This window comes from Crinia signifera, chromosome 3, assembly GCF_055691185.1.
Source record: "Crinia signifera chromosome 3, ASM5569118v1, whole genome shotgun sequence".
Lineage (NCBI taxonomy): Eukaryota > Metazoa > Chordata > Amphibia > Anura > Myobatrachidae > Crinia > Crinia signifera.
Genome location: NC_139219.1, coordinates 6132096 through 6150958, shown reverse-complemented (window position 1 = coordinate 6150958; position 18863 = coordinate 6132096). Strand labels below are relative to the sequence as shown.

Below are 18863 nucleotides of genomic sequence, written 5' to 3'. Positions count from 1 at the left end.
CCTGCACGGCTCCGCCTCCCTCTCTGATTGCCTGACCAATCCCAGCACAGCTCACCTGGTAAGTACTGGCTGCTCAGGCTAGTCCAGCAGTCAGTACAATGATGTCGATCCCGTAGCATCATTGCTCCTACCTGGCTCTGTAGTACTCACTACAATCCTGAGCTTCCGCTCTCACCTGGCTCTGTAGTTCCCACTACAATCCTGAGCTTCCCCTGGAGAAGATCCTGCTGCCCGTTTACTGCATCGAGTACCACCGGACTCTGCTTACCGCCTATGTGGACAGCGAGGTCAGATCCTCAAAGGGGTCTCACCTTGCTATACTCCCGACGGTCACTTCCAAAGGTTACCTCTGACAGCAGCCACGACCATAAACTGCAAGGATTCCTCTTCTCCAGTTATCTTCATTTATTATCATCCAATCTTCAAATCGTCATCCAATCATCCAACCCTCCAATCCGCAACCAATCATCCAATCTTCAAATCATCATCCACATCACCCAATCATCCAGTCTTCCAACCTTCATTCAATCATCCAATCTTCCAACCTTCATCCAATCATCCAATCTTCTAACCTTCATTCAATCATCCAATCTTCGAACCTTCATCCAATCTTCTAACCTTCATCCAATCATCCACATCATCCAATCTTCCAACCTTCATCCAATCATCCAATCTTTCTATCTACAATACAATCTTCATTCGTTCTTCAAGTCATCCAATCCACAATTCCTTCTGCAACCCTTAAGTACTACTCCGGTTTATATTCTATTCCACTCTTCAATTATATTGCAATATTCTTCAAGGACCAAGCTTCATCATCTATTATAATAACTTACTGGACAATTGACTTTATATTTGCATACTTGCCATATACCGTTTTTATCATCATTATCACTGTCTGCAATATCTTCATTAAATTCATTATATTTTATCCTCCTCGTTTCACTCCCTTCTGTCGTGGATGCAACTACCATACGTTAAAGCACCCAGCCTCCGTTACTCTCCAGCTGGTGCTTCTAAGAGCGTGACACACTGTCCAGACTGGGAAATTGCCTTGGCTGTACCAAGTCCAGTACAAACTTTATTGTTTCCTGTATACCATCGATCATTTACCGTTCCTGATACCTTCACTGCTTACTTCTACTATTACCTGCTCGCATTTCAGTACCATCTCCATTACCAGACACCACTCAAAGAGTCAACATCGATAATACCACCATTGGTGGATACCATCATTTACAATCATCATCGGTGGAACTCTTCAGTGTCTGTGTTAGTGGTACCAGCTTGAGCTACACACTTACCTGCAGTGCTCCCTCCATATTCTTCACCATCGATGGTCTGCATCAGCTGAAGCTGACTATCGTTTAGGTCATTAAGTCTTCCTTTTACGCTTACACCAATGGGCCTCCTACATTGATTTCAGTTGTTAGCATTGTGTATATATGCAGTCCTAATTAAAGAGCCCAGCTTCCATTTCATTCCAGCCTCAGTCCAAAGTCACCCCTCAGATGTGACTAGAATATCGTCAAGATAAACCACAACAGGCTGATATAATAAGTCTTTGAATATTCAATTAACAAAGTGTTGAAATACAGCAGGTGTGTTACTCAGGCCAAAGGGAATGTCCAAATGTTCATAGTGGCCATCGCGTGTGTTGAAGGTAGTTTTCCACTCAACGCCAGCTCTAATGCGGAAGATGTTGCATGCCCCTCTGGAGGTCAAGTTTTGTCAAACAACTCTGTAATAGGTGGGAGAGGATACCTTTTGTTAATGTCATTAAGACCGCAATAGTCTATACAGGGGCAAAATCCTCCGTCCTTCTTCATGAAAAAGAAGCCTGCACCAGGTGAAAAGGGATGAATTAAGCATTTTGTTGTTTTCCTTTATATACTCGGACATAGCAGCAGTTTCTGGTAAAGAGGATATGTCCTACCTCTAAGTGGAGACTTACCTGGGATCAGGTCAATGGGGCAATCCCATTTGCGATGAGAAGGTAAGTTGTCCACACTTCCTTTATTAAAGACATCAGCCAATTGATGGTGCACCTCTGGAAGAGTAGCTGGAATCTCTGTAGAGGAGATACATATGGAAACAACCATTTGAAGACATTTAGTATGGCAGTCTAACCCCAAGATAATATTTGCATAGATGACCAATTAAGACGTGGATTGTGCTGTTGGAGTCACGGAACTCCGAGCACCACTGGATGTAATGCCTTAGGTATAATATATATAAAGAGATACTTAGAGTTCCTAATTTTTACTCTCCTCCCGAAGTCAGTAACTCCCATTTTCCGGACGCTTGTCACAATTATTGAGAACATGGTCCTTGTTCCCACAATACATGCAGAGGTTTTGTGGTCCATGTCGCTCCTTAGTGGAGATTTTGGAACACTTGAAGTGCATGGGCTCTACATCAGCTGAAACTGACCGAGGTCAAGGCTTAGGACGTTCTCCAAGAGTTTATTACAGAGAGACATAATCTATGGGTAGAAGGAATGTCCCAAGAAACAAGTTTGTCCTTAAATTTTTCAGAAAGAACATGTCAAAAGGCTGCGATAAGAGTCTTATTGTTCCAATGAAATGCTCAACTCGATGCCGCACTGACCCGCTGTTCTGTTACCTTACCCGACTCGCATAATAGTCATGGAAGCTGATATAAGGGGTTATTCTAGCCCACACGCAGTGCTGCTAATTTTGCAGTGCTGAGTGTGGTTTAAACGCCGCCCGCCACTCATTCATTTGCCCCCTCCCCTTGCTTGCTGCGTTCCCCGCACAGCTGCGAATGGATTGTATTGCATAAACATTCGCAGCCTTGGGTGCAGGGGCCAAATGATTGGTGTCCATCGAATGATTTGGAACATACACACAAAACGAAGGCACTCTCCGCTATAGTATGTCCAGCCTCACTGAATACATCACAGAAGCCTTTTCTAGTGAGGGGAGTCACAGTAAATTTAGACTTTGCAAGAAGAAATTCTTTGCATATTTTATGGTGCCATCACATTTTTCAGGTGTGGTAAGATAAATAAAGCTATACGAATATGTAATAGGGTCTGTGGAATTATTAATTGCAGATGGACAGAGACAATTGGAATCCATGTGGACATACAGATAAATCTTGGAACTATTAACAAACTTGAAAAATCTCAAGTCCTTACAGTCTGAATACAGGTGCTTGTTTGTGGACCCGGTTAGCTTGGAGCGGACCCTTCTCCCTATAGCATCTAGCCTGGAGTAATACATATCCCCTTCTCCCTATACTATGCAGCCCAAGAGTAATACATATCCCCTTCTCCCTATAGTATACAGCCTGGAGTAATACATTTCCCCTTCTCCCTATAGTATACAGCCTGGAGTAATACATATCCCCTTCTCCGTATAGTATACAGCCTGGAGTAATACATATCCCCTTCTCCCTAAGCATTGCAAAGTCCTGCTCATGTTGCACTAATACGACTCTCCCGTGGCGTGCGGGCGGCAGCGATGTAATCCTCTGTATCTGGGCCCCATGCTAGCTCAGCCCAGCAATCAGTGTGCATAATATATTCCCGCGCTACTGTCAGACCGTTCCAATGTTCAGAGTGAAGAATCTGGTTTGTATATTGGGACCCCCATAGATAAAAGTTCTGTGTGCCGGTACTTGTACTCATTGGCATGTGCTAAGAGTGTTCTCTGTTCTCTTGTTGGGTGCACCTCTGCAAATTGGTACATTACCTCTACCGGCCTGTAATGTAATGTGGTAATGTGGAATTTACTGGGCACTTCTGCAAATATGATGTGCTCAATTATCGAATACTGTAAGTGCATGTACAGATAGCCCTCCCCCCCCCCCCCCAGCACTACAACTGACAGGAAACAGACATTTATGCAACTATTTATGTATTTGCAGCCTGTATCAGTCGCTGTGATTCATGATGTGAGGCAGCAATGCTAACTACTGTGCCACCATATGTAATATTTTCAGAAACACTTTGCAACTGACTGAACATGAATAGAACTCAACGGACCCCACTATCATAACATGGTTACTTTTTGTGACACACTATTAATGTAGACATTGTATTACAGATCTGCCGCCTGCCCCGCTCCCGGATGCACCACCTGCTTACCCAACTAGTAAGTTAATGTAGGTTACAGGGCGTTTTTCTTTTAGGGATGCCAATCCCTGGATCGCGGGGGTTTCGGGTCTGAGCATTTTTAAATCCTGATTCCCAGGACTGAAAAAATGACCTGGTGGTGTGGGGGAGAGGTTTAGGCACTAAGGATAGTTAGGGCTAGGAGGTGGGGAGGGAGAGGTTATGGTTATGTGGTGGAGTGTGGGGGAGAGATTTAGGCATTAAGGATAGTTAGGGCTAGGAGGTGGGGAGGGAGAGGTTATGGTTATGTGGTGGAGTGTGGGGGAGAGGTTTAGGCACTAAGGATAGTTAGGGCTAGGAGGTGGGGAGGGAGAGGTTTTGGTTATGTGGTGGAGTGTGGGGGAGAGGTTTAGGCACTAAGGATAGTTAGGGCTAGGAGGTGGGGAGGGAGAGGTTATGGTTATGTGGTGGAGTGTGGGGGAGATGTTTAGGCACTAAGGATAGTTAGGGCTAGGAGGTGGGGAGGGAGAGGTTATGGTTATGTGGTGGAGTGTGGGGGAGAGGTTTAGGCACTAAGGATAGTTAGGGCTAGGAGGTGGGGAGGGAGAGGTTATGGTTATGTGGTGGAGTGTGGGGGAGATGTTTAGGCACTAAGGATAGTTAGGGCTAGGAGGTGGGGAGGGAGAGGTTATGGTTATGTGGTGGAGTGTGGGGGAGAGGTTTAGGCACTAAGGATAGTTAGGGCTAGGAGGTGGGGAGGGGGAGGGAGAGGTTATGGTTATGTGGTGGAGTGTGGGGGAGATGTTTAGGCACTAAGGATAGTTAGGGCTAGGAGGTGGGGAGGGAGAGGTTATGGTTATGTGGTGGAGTGTGGGGGAGATGTTTAGGCACTAAGGATAGTTAGGGCTAGGAGGTGGGGAGGGAGAGGTTATGGTTATGTGGTGGAGTGTGGGGGAGAGGTTTAGTCACTAAGGATAGTTAGGGCTAGGAGGTGGGGAGGGAGAGGTTATGGTTATGTGGTGGAGTGTGGGGGAGAGGTTTAGGCACTAAGGATAGTTAGGGCTAGGAGGTGGGGAGGGAGAGGTTATGGTTATGTGGTGGAGTGTGGGGGAGAGGTTTAGGCACTAAGGATAGTTAGGGCTAGGAGGTGGGGAGGGAGAGGTTATGGTTATGTGGTGGAGTGTGGGGGAGATGTTTAGGCACTAAGGATAGTTAGGGCTAGGAGGTGGGGAGGGAGAGGTTATGGTTATGTGGTGGAGTGTGGGGGAGAGGTTTAGGCACTAAGGATAGTTAGGGCTAGGAGGTGGGGAGGGAGAGGTTATGGTTATGTGGTGGAGTGTGGGGGAGATGTTTAGGCACTAAGGATAGTTAGGGCTAGGAGGTGGGGAGGGAGAGGTTATGGTTATGTGGTGGAGTGTGGGGGAGAGGTTTAGGCACTAAGGATAGTTAGGGCTAGGAGGTGGGGAGGGAGAGGTTATGGTTATGTGGTGGAGTGTGGGGGAGATGTTTAGGCACTAAGGATAGTTAGGGCTAGGAGGTGGGGAGGGAGAGGTTATGGTTATGTGGTGGAGTGTGGGGGAGATGTTTAGGCACTAAGGATAGTTAGGGCTAGGAGGTGGGGAGGGAGAGGTTATGGTAATGTGGTGGAGTGAGGGGGAGAGGTTTAGGCACTAAGGATAGTTAGGGCTAGGAGGTGGGGAGGGAGAGGTTATGGTTATGTGGGGGAGATGTTTAGGCACTAAGGATAGTTAGGGCTAGGAGGTGGGGAGGGAGAGGTAATGGTTATGTGGTGGAGTGTGGGGGAGAGGTTTAGGCACTAGAGAGGGTAAAGGTCAGGCTGCGGGGATGGGGGGTTAGGCTGCTGGGATTAGAAGGTTAGAGTTGGGCTGCAGGAGGGGAGGTTAGGGTTAGGCTGTGGGGAGTGGGGGTTAGGCTGCAGCGACAGGAAGTTTAGGGTTAGGCTGCGGGAGGGGAGGTTAGGGTTAGGCTGCAGGAGGGGAGGTTAGGGTTAGGCTGCAGGAGGGGAGGTTAGGGTAAGGCTGCAGGAGGGAAGGTTAGAGTTAGGCTGCAGGAGGGGAAGGTTAGGGTTAGGCTGCAGGAGGGGAGGTTATGGTTAGACTGCAGGAGGGGATGTTAGGGTTAGGCTGCAGGAGGAGAGGTTAGGGTTAGGCTGCAGGAGGGGAGGTTAGGGTTAGGCTGCAGGAGGGGAGGTTAGGCTGCGGGAGGGGAGGTTAGGGTTATGCTGCAGGAGAGGAGGTTAGGGTTAGGCTGCAGCAGGGGAGGTTATGGTTAGGCTGCAGGAGGGGAGGTTAGAGTTAGGCTGCAGGAGGGGAGGTTAGGGTTAGGCTGCAGGAGGGGAGGTTAGGGTTGGGCTGCAGGAGGGGAGGTTAGGGTTAGGTTGCAGGAGGGGAGGTTAGGGTTAGGCTGCGGGAGGAGAGGATAGGGTTAGGCTGCAGCATGGGAGGTTAGGGTTGGGCTGCAGGAGGGGAGGTTAGGGTTATGATGCAGTAGGGGGAGGTTAGGGTTAGACTGTGGGAGGGGAGGTTAGGGTTGGGCTGCAGGAGGGGAGGTTAGGGTTGGGCTGCAGGAGGGGAGGTTAGGGTTAGGCTGCGGGAGGAGAGGCTAGGGTTAGGCTGCAGCATGGGAGGTTAGGGTTGGGCTGCAGGAGGGGAGGTTAGGTTTAGACTGTGGGAGGGGAGGTTAGGCTGCAGGAGATAAGGGTTAGTGTTAGGCTGCAGGAGAGGCTGGTTAGGGTTAGGCTGCAGGAGGGGAGGTTAGGGTTAGGCTGCAGGAGGGGAGGTTAGGGTTAGGCTGCAGGAGGGGAGGTTAGGGTTAGGCTGCAGGAGGGGAGGTTAGGCTGCGGGAGGGGAGGTTAGGGTTAGGCTGCAGGAGGGGAGGTTAGGGTTAGGCTGCAGGAGGAGAGGTTAGGGTTAGGCTGCAGGAGGGGAGGTTAGGGTTAGGCTGCAGGAGGGGAGGTTAGGGTTAGGCTGCAGGAGGGGAGGTTAGGCTGCAGGAGGGGAGGTTAGGGTTAGGCTGCAGCAGGGGAGGTTAGGGTTAGGCTGGAGGAGGGGAGGTTAGGCTGCAGGAGGGGAGGTTAGGGTTAGGCTGCGGGAGGGGAGGTTAGGGTTAGGCTGCAGGAGGGGAGGTTAGGGTTAGGCTGCAGGAGGGGAGGTTATGATTAGGCTGCAGGAGGGGAGGTTAGGGTTGGGCTGCAGGAGGGGAGGTTAGGTTGCAGGAGGGGAGGTTAGGGTTAGGCTGCAGGAGGAGAGGTTAGGGTTAGGCTGCAGGAGGGGAGGTTAGGGTTAGGCTGCAGCGTGGGAGGTTTGGGTTGGGCTGCAGGAGGGGAGGTTAGGGTTATGATGCAGTAGGGGGGGTTAGGGTTAGACTGCGGGAGAGGAGGTTATGGTTAGGCTGCAGGAGGGGAGGTTAGGGTCAGGCTGCAGGAGGGAAGGGTTAGTGTTAGGCGGCTGCAGGAGAGGCTGGTTAGGGTTAGGCTGCAGGAGGGGAGGTTAGGATTAGGCTGCAGCAGGGGAGGTTAGGGTTAGGCTGCAGGAGGGAAGTGTTAGTGTTAGGCTGCAGGATAGGCTGGTTAGGGTTAGGCTGCAGCAGGGGAGGTTAGGGTTAGGCTGCAGGAGGGGAGGTTAGGGTTAGGCTGCAGGAGGGGAGGTTAGGGTTGGGCTGCAGCAGGGGAGGTTAGGGTTATGATGCAGGAGGGGGAGGTTAGGGTTAGACTGTGGGAGTGGAGGTTAGGGTTAGGCTGCAGGAGGAGAGGTTAGGGTTAGGCTGTGGGAGGAGAGGTTAGGGTTGGGCTGCAGGAGGGGAATGTTAGGGTTAGACTGTGGGAGTGGAGGTTAGGGTTAGGCTGCAGGAGGAGAGGTTAGGGTTAGGCTGTGGGAGGAGAGGTTAGGGTTGGGCTGCAGGAGGGGAAGGTTAAGGTTAGGCTGCAGGAGTGTGGTGGTTAGGGTTAGGCTGTGGGGAGGGGTGGATAGGGGTTAGGCTGTATGGATGGGAAAGTTAGGCTGTGGGGAAGAGGGGTTAGGGTGAGGCTACAGAGAGGGGAAGGTTAGGGTTAGGCTGCAGGAGGGGAGGTTAGGGTTAGGCTGCAGGAGGGGAGGTTAGGGTTAGGCTGCGGGAGGGGAGGTTAGGGTTAGGCTGCAGGAGGGGTGGTTAGGGTAATGCAGGGTACACACCACGACGACCCGCTCACGATGCACCGTGAGCGGGTCCGATCCGATGGCGACCCGCACCCGGCTGTATGGTCGTCATTCAGATCCTACCTGCAGCAGGTAGGATCTCAATAACGACCGACCCGCGGGATCGCGCATCGGTCCACACCAGGACAGAAAAGGGCCCAATCACCACACAATCTACATCCAATTGGTCTGAATTGGATCTAGATTGAGGGGATCGGGCCCTAGTCGTCCTGGTGTGTACCCAGCATTAGGCTGCAGGAGGGGAGGTTAGTGTTAGGCTGCAGGAGGGGTGGTTAGTGTTAGGCTGCAGTAGAGGAGTTTAGGGTTAGACTGCAGGAGGGGAGGTTAGGGTTATGCTGCGGGAGGGGAGGTTAGGGTTAGGCTGCAGTAGAGGAGGTTAGGGTTAGGCTGTGGGAGGGAAGGTTAGGGTTATGCTGCGGGAGGAGAGGTTAGGGTTAGGCTGCAGGAGGGGATGTTAGGGTTAGGCTGTAGGAGGGGAGGTTAGAGTTAGACTGCAGGAGCGGAGGCTAGGGTTAGGCTGCAGGCAGGGGAAGGTTAGGGTTAGGCTGCAGGAGGGGAGGTTAGGGTCAGGTTGCGGGAGGGGATGGTTAGGGTTAGGCTGCGGGAGGGGAGGTTAGGTTTAGGCTTCAGGAGGGGAGGTTAGGGTTAGGCTGTAGGAGGGGAGGTTAGGCTGCAGGAGGGGAGGTTAGGGTTAGGCTGCGGGAGGGGAGGTTAGGGTTAGGCTGCAGGAGGGGAGGTTAGGGTTAGGCTGCGGGAGGGGAGGTTAGCGTTAGGCTGCAGGAGGGGAGGTTAGGGTTAGGCTGCAGGAGGGGAGGTTAGGGTTAGGCTGCAGGAGGGGAGGTTAGGGTTAGGCTGCAGGAGGGGTGGTTAGGTTTAGGCTGCAGGAGGGGAGGTTAGGGTTAGGCTGCGGGAGGGGAGGTTAGGGTTAGGCTGCAGGAGGGGAGGTTAGGGTTAAGGTGTGTACACACGTGCAGATATTCTGTCTGATATATCTGGTGGGAACAAAACCCTGGAAATGTATGGGAGCATATGACAATCAAACAATTGTTCCCAAACACTTGAAAACTGACAGTGATCGGTCAGACAAATTGTTTAAATCATTCTGACATAACAATTTTATCAAAACATATATATTTTTTCTGTTTTCCTGCATTTGGGTGGAAATTTTTGATTGTCATATGCTTCCATACATTTCCAGGTTTTTGTTCCCACCAGATAGATCAGACAGAAAATCTGTACGTGTGTACGCACCTTAAGGCTGCGGGAGGGGAGGTTAGGGTTAGGCTGCAGAAGGGGAGGTTAGGGTTAGGCTGCGGGAGGAGAGGTTAGGGTTAGGCTGCGGGAGGGGATGGTTAGGGTTAGGCTGCGGGAGGGGAGGTTAGGGTTAGGCTGCAGGAGGGGAGGTTAGGGTTAGGCTGCGGGAGATGAGGTTAGGGTTAGGCTGTAGGAGGGGAGGTTAGGGTTAGGCTGCGGGAGAGGAGGTTAGGGTTAGGCTGTAGGAGGGGAGGTTAGGGTTAGGCTGCAGGAGGGGAGGTTAGGGTCAGGTTGCGGGAGGGGATGGTTAGGGTTAGGCTGCGGGAGGGGAGGTTAGGTTTAGGCTTCAGGAGGGGAGGTTAGGGTTAGGCTGTAGGAGGGGAGGTTAGGCTGCAGGAGGGGAGGTTAGGGTTAGGCTGCGGGAGGGGAGGTTAGGGTTAGGCTGCAGGAGGGGAGGTTAGGGTTAGGCTGCGGGAGGGGAGGTTAGCGTTAGGCTGCAGGAGGGGAGGTTAGGGTTAGGCTGCAGGAGGGGAGGTTAGGGTTAGGCTGCAGGAGGGGAGGTTAGGGTTAGGCTGCAGGAGGGGTGGTTAGGTTTAGGCTGCAGGAGGGGAGGTTAGGGTTAGGCTGCGGGAGGGGAGGTTAGGGTTAGGCTGCAGGAGGGGAGGTTAGGGTTAAGGTGTGTACACACGTGCAGATATTCTGTCTGATATATCTGGTGGGAACAAAACCCTGGAAATGTATGGGAGCATATGACAATCAAACAATTGTTCCCAAACACTTGAAAACTGACAGTGATCGGTCAGACAAATTGTTTAAATCATTCTGACATAACAATTTTATCAAAACATATATATTTTTTCTGTTTTCCTGCATTTGGGTGGAAATTTTTGATTGTCATATGCTTCCATACATTTCCAGGTTTTTGTTCCCACCAGATAGATCAGACAGAAAATCTGTACGTGTGTACGCACCTTAAGGCTGCGGGAGGGGAGGTTAGGGTTAGGCTGCAGAAGGGGAGGTTAGGGTTAGGCTGCGGGAGGAGAGGTTAGGGTTAGGCTGCGGGAGGGGATGGTTAGGGTTAGGCTGCGGGAGGGGAGGTTAGGGTTAGGCTGCGGGAGATGAGGTTAGGGTTAGGCTGTAGGAGGGGAGGTTAGGGTTAGGCTGCAGGAGGGGTGGTTAGGGTTAGGCTGCGGGAGAGGAGGTTAGTGTTAGGCTGCGGGAGGGGAGGTTAGGGTTATGCTGCGGGAGGAGAGGTTAGGGTTAGAGGGCGGGAGTGGAGGTTAGGTTTAGGCTGCAGAAGGGGAGGTTAGGTTTAGGCTGCAGGAGGGGTGGTGAGGGTTAGGCTGTAGGAGGGGAGGTTAGGGTTAGAGTGCGAGAGGGGATGGTTAGGGTTAGGCTGCAGGAGGGGAGGTTAGGGTTAGGCTGCAGGAGGGGAGGTTAGGGTTAGGCTGCTGGAGAGGAGGTTAGGGTTAGGCTGTAGGAGGGGAGGTTAGGATGTGGGGGGTGGAGACTAGGATTAGGCACAGGGGGGCAGTAACACATGCAGAGAGAGTTTGATTTGAGAAGGGTGTATCAAAACTGTATCTTAATTGCATTGTATAAAGAAAGCTGTGTAACATTTATGTGCTACATGCAAAAGCTGCCAGTATTAACTCTGCATGCAAAACGCTGTATTTACTTGCCCTCCTTGAATTGCCCATGTCTTTCTTACTAGTTTATTTGCACACCAGAATCAGTCCCTGAGTGTCTGATAGGAGGGCGGTGAGCTGGGAGTGCGCTGTGCTGTAAGGAGAGGCAGGTGCTAGCTCCGATGCCCGCTTCTCTGTCTGCTCACTCTCCATGCCACACACCACATCTCCCAGTCTCCCATCACCTGTCTGCACGCCTGCTTCCCTCTCTCCATCCTGCTCTGCGTTGTGCTGACAGCAGCCTCTGCTCCAGCCCTGGTATTCCCAGCTAAAGCTCCTGGGTCCAGCCTCACACCCTCCTCCCTCCTCGTCTCCCCATCCCCTGACTCTCTCACTCGCTGCTCCTTGCTCCTCTGCTCTCACTTTCCACCTCTTCTCCTCCAGTTCATCATCGGTTCTCCGCCTGCACCAGCTCTGGCACCGTGGCACGGCTCCCTCGCAGCTGATTTATTTATACATCTACTATTCCTGTATGCAGCACAAATACACAATCAAACAATGCCTCTCCGTCCAGAGACGAGCCTGCGAAGAGCGTGGAAATAAGAAGTGAGTACCGCTGTGTGTACGTGCGTGTGTGTGTGTCGTGACTAACCAGGACAGGCTCTGTGCCTCCGGGTACCAGAGCATTTTGGGACTTGTAGTTCCACAACAGCTGGAGAGCCACAGGTTGCTTACCGCTGATCCACCATAATGGGCAGAACCTAGAATTGGGGCTGCACCTAGAAGATTTGTACCTCTTCCTTGGGTAGAACCTCATTACCTATCCATATGCAATGTGAGTACAGATCTCCAGTGTGCAGCATGCTAGCCGAATAGATTTAACCCTCCCATTGCCACACAATCATTGTCTTGTATGTATAAGTGTTCCTCATTGCCTATGATACCTCCGCTGGCTGGGTGTCTCTGTATCTGTTCCTGCAAGCTGCTGAGACGGTGCTGGACCATCTGCACCCGCGGGAAGGGTGACTGAGCGCTGTATGAGGGGGGCAGAATAATGAGCATCTGATACATTGTAACAAAGAGGCAGATTCCAGGCAGAACGTGTTCATTCCTGTGGAGCCTCTCAGCCAGGGAAATCAGCTGAAGGAGTCGGTGCTGGGGGCTGACATTGCTATAGTGATGGGATTCCGCCCAGGATCATTGCTGAGAAGTAGTACTGTGTGCTACATGCAGGAACGGAATCACTGTCAGCTGGGAGTATATACAGGGCCAGGTGTATCCAGATTCACAAAGCGACAGAGTGGAGAGTGACAAACAACCAGCCAATCGGCCCCTAACTGCCATTGGCAAAACACAGTCTGTGACATGGCAGTTAGGAGCCGATTGGCTGGTGATTTGTCACTCTCCATTTTACCACTTTTTGAAGCTTGATACATCTGGCCCATACAGTGATGGACAAACTTATCTATGCGCGTGTGTGTGTAACGTATATATAATAAGTGTACAGTATGTATATATATATATATATATATCTATATGATAGATAGATAGATAGATAGACAGATATCATCCATCATCGATATATAGATGTCTAGTGTCTGTGTCTCCGAAACACTGCCATCTGTTAGCAGCGAGTAAAACTACATATCTTTCTCTCTCACACATGCACAAACACAGAGGCGATCACAAGGTAGCAGACTAGCTTTGGAGGCATTTGCTTTGAGCAGGCTTACCACCGTGTGTGTGTGTGTATATATGTATATATATATATATATATATATATATATACACACACACACACACACACACACACACACACATACACAGTATAATAATAATACTTGCTCACCCTCCCAGATAGGCAGTTGCAATGTGCCGCCAGCGTTAGTGTACAGCTCAGCGGCGGCAGTATATATGCGGAGTGGATCTATATATATGTACATTATTCATTCCTGACTAAGCCTGTAGTAACTGTGTATCATACAGTCTGGTGAACCCTCTGCTTATTGTGTGTACAGTGTATGATGTTACATGTGCGCAGGGTCTCTCAGTCTTATGTAACTCAGTTCAGAATTTGTATGTATGGCGCTGTGCATAGTGTATGTATATATATATATATATATATATATATATAACAAATACATGAGACATCTACTCACACACACAAAATTATGACTTGTTGCAGCAAGAATATTTGTGATTCCCAAATATAATTTTTCTCCCTTACTCCCGAATGGTCATGCCTGAGCTGCACCCCTCCTCGCCTGAGCTGCACCCCTCCTCGCCTGAGCTGCACCCCTCCTCGCCTGAGCTGCACCCCTCCTTCTCATTATCCCTGTATCTGAGGCTGATCATTGAGGGACCACCCCCCAGCCCCCCCTTACATATAAGGCAGAGGCTTTGGGGAGCAGCAGGTGAATCCCGACTGCCTGGCCAGCAGTGAATAAGCCCAGGACAGGGAGATAACATGCACCTGCACTTCCCGGGGAGTTCCTGAAGAGCGGAGCTGCAGGCAGTGCAGGGGTTACGGGAAGCCGCTCTGAGTCCTGGTGATGCTTATTAGGTTAAGCTGTGAATTTCCTCTTCCCTAATAGAATCTCACAACATCAACAGAATCAGGCCATGCCGGGAATATGAAGAGATCAGGGGCACATATGCATTGATCATTATCCAACAACTGGTCTGCAGAGCTAGCACTCATTCCGGGATCTGACACACCCTATATGGTTACCTGCTATTTATATTTATGTGTGAACTTTATGGTACAAAACAAATGAGCATCTTATTCTGCAAGGTATAGGCAATGTTCTGGAGCAGGCAGCCCCCGGCCCGTACAGCAGTACAGTACCACCCTGGTGTGACTCTGGGGCCTCGGAATAGGGTGCATGCTCCCAGTATGCGATTATTCTGGCCAGATATATCACTCCACACCTGCAGGGACAGAGGCTCCAAAATGTGCGCCCCCTTGTGATGTGTTCAGACTTCTGCACATGTGCGCTCTGCTGAGAGCTGATACCTGTTTGGGCTAATTTATGTCGTTGTGCGCATGTAGGACACAGCGTTGTGTAATAGACTTCCTGTGCATTGTTACCTCCACCAGGGGTATCCCTAGTAATTACAGTACTGGTACCTCAGTGTTGTGTAATAGACTTCCTGTGCAGTGTTACCCCCACCAGGGGTATCCAAAGTAATTACAGTACTGGTACCTCAGTGTTGTGTGATAGACTTCCTGTGCAGTGTTACCCCCACCAGGAGTATCCCTAGTAATTACAGTACTGGTACCTCAGTGTTGTGTAATAGACTTCCTGTGCATTGTTACCCCCACCAGGGGTATCCCTAGTAATAACAGTACTGGTACTACAGTGTTGGGTGATAGGCTTCCCGCGCAGTGTTACCCCCACCAGGGGTATCCCTAGTAATTACAGTACTGGTACTACAGTGTTGTGTGATAGGCTTCCCTCGCAGTGTTACCCCCACCAGGGGTATCCCTAGTAATTACAGTACTGGTACTACAATGTTGTGTGATAGGCTTCCCTCACAGTGTTACCCCCACCAGGGGTATCCCTAGTAATTACACTACTGGTACCTCAGTGTTGTGTAATAGACTTCCCTCGCAGTGTTACTCTCACCAGGGGTATCCCTAGTAATAACAGTACAGGTACTACAGTGTTGTGTAATAGGCTTCCTGTGCAGTGTTACCCCCACCAGGAGTATCCCTAGTAATTACAGTACTGGTACTACAGTGTTGTGTGATAGGCTTCCCTCGCAGTGGTACCCTCACCAGGGGTATCCCTAGTAATAACAGTACTGGTACTACAATGTTGTGTGTTAGACTTCCCTCGCAGTGTTACCCTCACCAGGGGCATCCCTAGTAATAACAGTACTGCTACTACAGTGTTGTGTGATAGGCTTCCTGCACAATATTACCCCCACCAGGGGTATCCCTAGTAATTACAGTACTGGTACTACAGTGTTGTGTGATGGGCTTCCTTCGCAGTGTTACCCCCACCAGGGGTATCCCTAGTAATTACAGTACTGGTACTACATTGTTGTGTGATAGGCTTCCCTCGCAGTATTACCCCCACCAGGGGTATCCCTAGTAATAACAGTACTGTTGCTACAGTGTTGTGTGTTAGACTTCCCGCGCAGTGTTACCCCCACCAGGAGTATCCCTAGTAATAACAGTACTGCTACTACAGTGTTGTGTGATAGGCTTCCCTCGCAGTGTTATCCCCACCAGGGGTACCCCTAATAATAACAGTACTGGTACTACAGTGTTGTGTGATAGGCTTCCCTCGCAGTGTTACCCCCACCAGGGGTATCCCTATTAATTACAGTACTGGTACTACAATGTTGTGTTAATGGCTTTGCACGCAGTATTACCCCCACCAGGGGTATCCCTAGTAATAACAGTACTGGTACTACAGTGTTGTGTGATAGGCTTCCCTCGCAGTGTTACCCTCACCAGGGGTATCCCTAGTAAAAACAGTACTGGTACTACAGTGTTGGGTGATAGGCTTCCCTCGCAGTGTTACCCCCACCAGGGGTATCCCTAGTAATAACAGTACTGGTACTACAGTGTTGGGTGATAGGCTTCCCGTGCAGTGTTACCCCCACCAGGGGTATCCCTAGTAATTACAGTACTGATATTACAGTGTTGTGTGATATACTTCCTGCGCAGTGTTACCCCCACCAGGAGTATCCCTAGTAATAACAGTACTGGTACTACAGTGTTGTGTGATAGGCTTCCCTCGCAGTGTTTCCCCCACCAGGGGTATCCCTAGTAATTACAGTACTGGTACTACAGTGTTGTGTGATGGGCTTCCTGCTCAGTGTTACCCCCACCAGGAGTATCCCTAGTAATTACAGTACTGGTACTACAATGTTGGGTGATAGGCTTTCCTCGCAGTGTTACCCTCACCAGGGGTATCCCTAGTAATTACAGTACTGGTACTAGAGTGTTGGGTGATAGGCTTCCCTCGCAGTGTTACCCCCACCAGGAGTACCCCTAGTAATTACAGTACTGGTACTACAGTGTTGTGTGATAGGCTTCCCTCGCAGTGTTAACCCCACCAGGGGTATCCCTAGTAATAACAGTACTGGTACTACAGTGTTGTGTGATAGACTTCCCGTGCAGTGTTACCCCCACCAGGAGTATCCCTAGTAATTACAGTACTGGTACTACAGTGTTGGGTGATAGGCTTCCCTCGCAGTGTTACCCCCACCAGGGGTATCCCTAGTAATAACAGTACTGGTACTAAAATGTTGTGTGATGGGCTTCGCACGCAGTAGTACCCCCACGAGGGGTATCCCTAGTAATAACATTACTGGTACTACAGTGTTGTGTGTTAGACTTCCCGCGCAGTGTTACCCCCACGAGGGGTATCCCTAGTAATAACATTACTGGTACTACAGTGTTGTGTGTTAGACTTCCCGCGCAGTGTTACCCCCACCAGGAGTATCCCTAATAATAACAGTACTGGTACTACAGTGTTGTGTGATAGACTTCCCTCGCAGTGTTACCCCCACCAGGGGTATCCCTATTAATTACAGTTCTGGTACTGTAGAGTTGTGTGATAGGCTTCCCGTGCAGTGTTACCCCCACCAGGGGTATCCCTAGTAATTACCGTACTGGTATTACAGTGTTGTGTGATAGGCATCCCGTGCAGTGTTTCCCCCACCAGAGGTATCCCTAGTAATAACAGTACTGGTACTACAGTGTTGTGTGATAGGCTTCCCTTGCAGTGTTACCCCCACCAGGGGTATCCCTAGTAATAACAGTACTGGTACTACAGTGTTGTGTGATAGACTTCCCTCACAGTGTTACTCCCACCAGGGGTATTCCTAGTAATTACAGTACTGATACTACAGCGTTGTGAGATAGACTTCCCTCGCAGTGTTACTCCCACCAGGGGTATTCCTAGTAATTACAGTACTGATACTACAGCGTTGTGAGATAGACTTCTCGGGCAGTGTTACCCCCACCAGGGGTATCCCTACAAATGACAGGCAGTGTGCATGGTGGGGAGGCCTGTAGAGAGTCTATTGAAGGGGAGAGGGGAAAGAGGAAGCTAGTAAAGAATTCAAATGGGTCCTGGGGTGAAACTAATCACAATATTAGAGCCATATCTAAAAATAAACATAAATTAAAATGCTTACTGGCTAATGCAAGAAGCTTAGTGAGTAAAATCGGGGAGCTTGAAACGGTGATCAGTAGGGATGACTACGACATCATTGGTATTACAGAAACATGGTGTAATGAGTCGCATGACTGGGCATTAAACATGGAGGGATATACACTCTACAGGAAAGACAGGGAAAATAGAAGGGGCGGGGGTGTGTGCCTATATGTAAATAATAACTTAACATCATGTGAGAAAAATATGAGCACAGACCTGGAAGACGACAACTCGGAGACAGTGTGGGCAGAGATAACCGACAATAATAAGAAACCAAAAAAAAAATTAATAATAGGGGTATGCTATAGACCACCAAATATAAATGAAAGGGAAGAGTCTCTTCTTTTAAACCAAATCAAACAAGCATCAAATCAGGGTCAGGTATTAATTATGGGGGATTTTAATTTACCCGACATTGATTGGGAAAACGAAACAGGTAAATCAGCAAGAAGCAATGGGTTCTTAAGCTTACTTAAAGACCAGTTTATTACACAAACGGTAGAAACTCCAACTCGTGATGAGGCGCTCTTGGACTTAGTATTAACAAATAACACAGACTTAGTTTCAAACACAAAAGTAATTGAACAATTAGGGAATAGTGATCACAATATGGTTTCACTGGAAATCAACTTCAGTAAATTACATCAAAAAGGATCTGCAAAAATACTAAACTTCAGAAAAGCGAACTTTGAATTATTCAGGGAAGCCCTAACAGGAATTGGGTGGGAAACGGTTATGGAGGGAAAAAATGCAGAGGAAATGTGGGATACTCTAAAAAAGGTGCTTGATTCACTAACTATTGAATACATTCCTAAAGTAACTAAAGGTAAATTCAACAAAAAAAAGCCACCATGGTTGGACAAAGAAGTAAGGTCAGCTATCAACAATAAAACCAGAGCCTTTAAATTCTATAAAAATAACTTGAATGAGGAGGCATTCGCAAAATACAAAGAATCAAACAAAACTTGTAAAGGGGTAATCAAAGCAGCTAAAATATTATATGAAGAGTGCATAGCCGCTGAAAGCAAAAACAACCCAAAGAAATTTTTTAAATACATAAATAGTAAACGTTTAATTAAGGAAAACATAGGCCTACTAACTGATACTAGTGGAAAAAGTGTTACTGAGGACAAGGGAAAAGCAAAACTGTTAAATGAGTTCTTCTCATCAGTATTTACTAAGGGAGAGCAGACTGTGGAACGAACATTTACCACAAACGGGACAAATAAGCCAGATCTCATTGTGGATTTCACGCCGAAAGAATTAATACTGAGGCTAAGCAAACTCAAAACAAATAAGTCACCAGGGCCAGATGGGATTCATCCGAGGGTATTAATGGAATTAAGGGATGAACTAGCTACCCCCCTACATTATATCTTTAGCAAGTCACTATCGTCAGGTATAGTACCAAAAGATTGGAGAATAGCAGAGGTAGTGCCAATATTCAAAAAAGGAAAAAAGGAAGATCCCGCTAATTATAGACCCGTTAGTTTAACATCAATTGTGG

At 49.1% G+C, this 18863-nt stretch overlaps 1 protein-coding gene across 1 annotated transcript in view; it reads left to right on the top strand.

Annotated features, from left to right (window-relative positions):
• The first annotated feature begins 4086 nt into the window (after positions 1-4086).
• The window catches only part of KCNK2 (potassium two pore domain channel subfamily K member 2), a 118181-nt gene continuing 103404 nt past the window's right edge, over positions 4087-18863 (top strand). The window contains exons 1-2 of the mRNA XM_083175170.1: positions 4087-4121; positions 11622-11783. Coding sequence (XP_083031296.1) covers position 11783 — 1 coding nt within the window. The 5' untranslated portion in view covers positions 4087-4121; positions 11622-11782. The remainder of the gene's footprint in view (positions 4122-11621; positions 11784-18863) is intronic.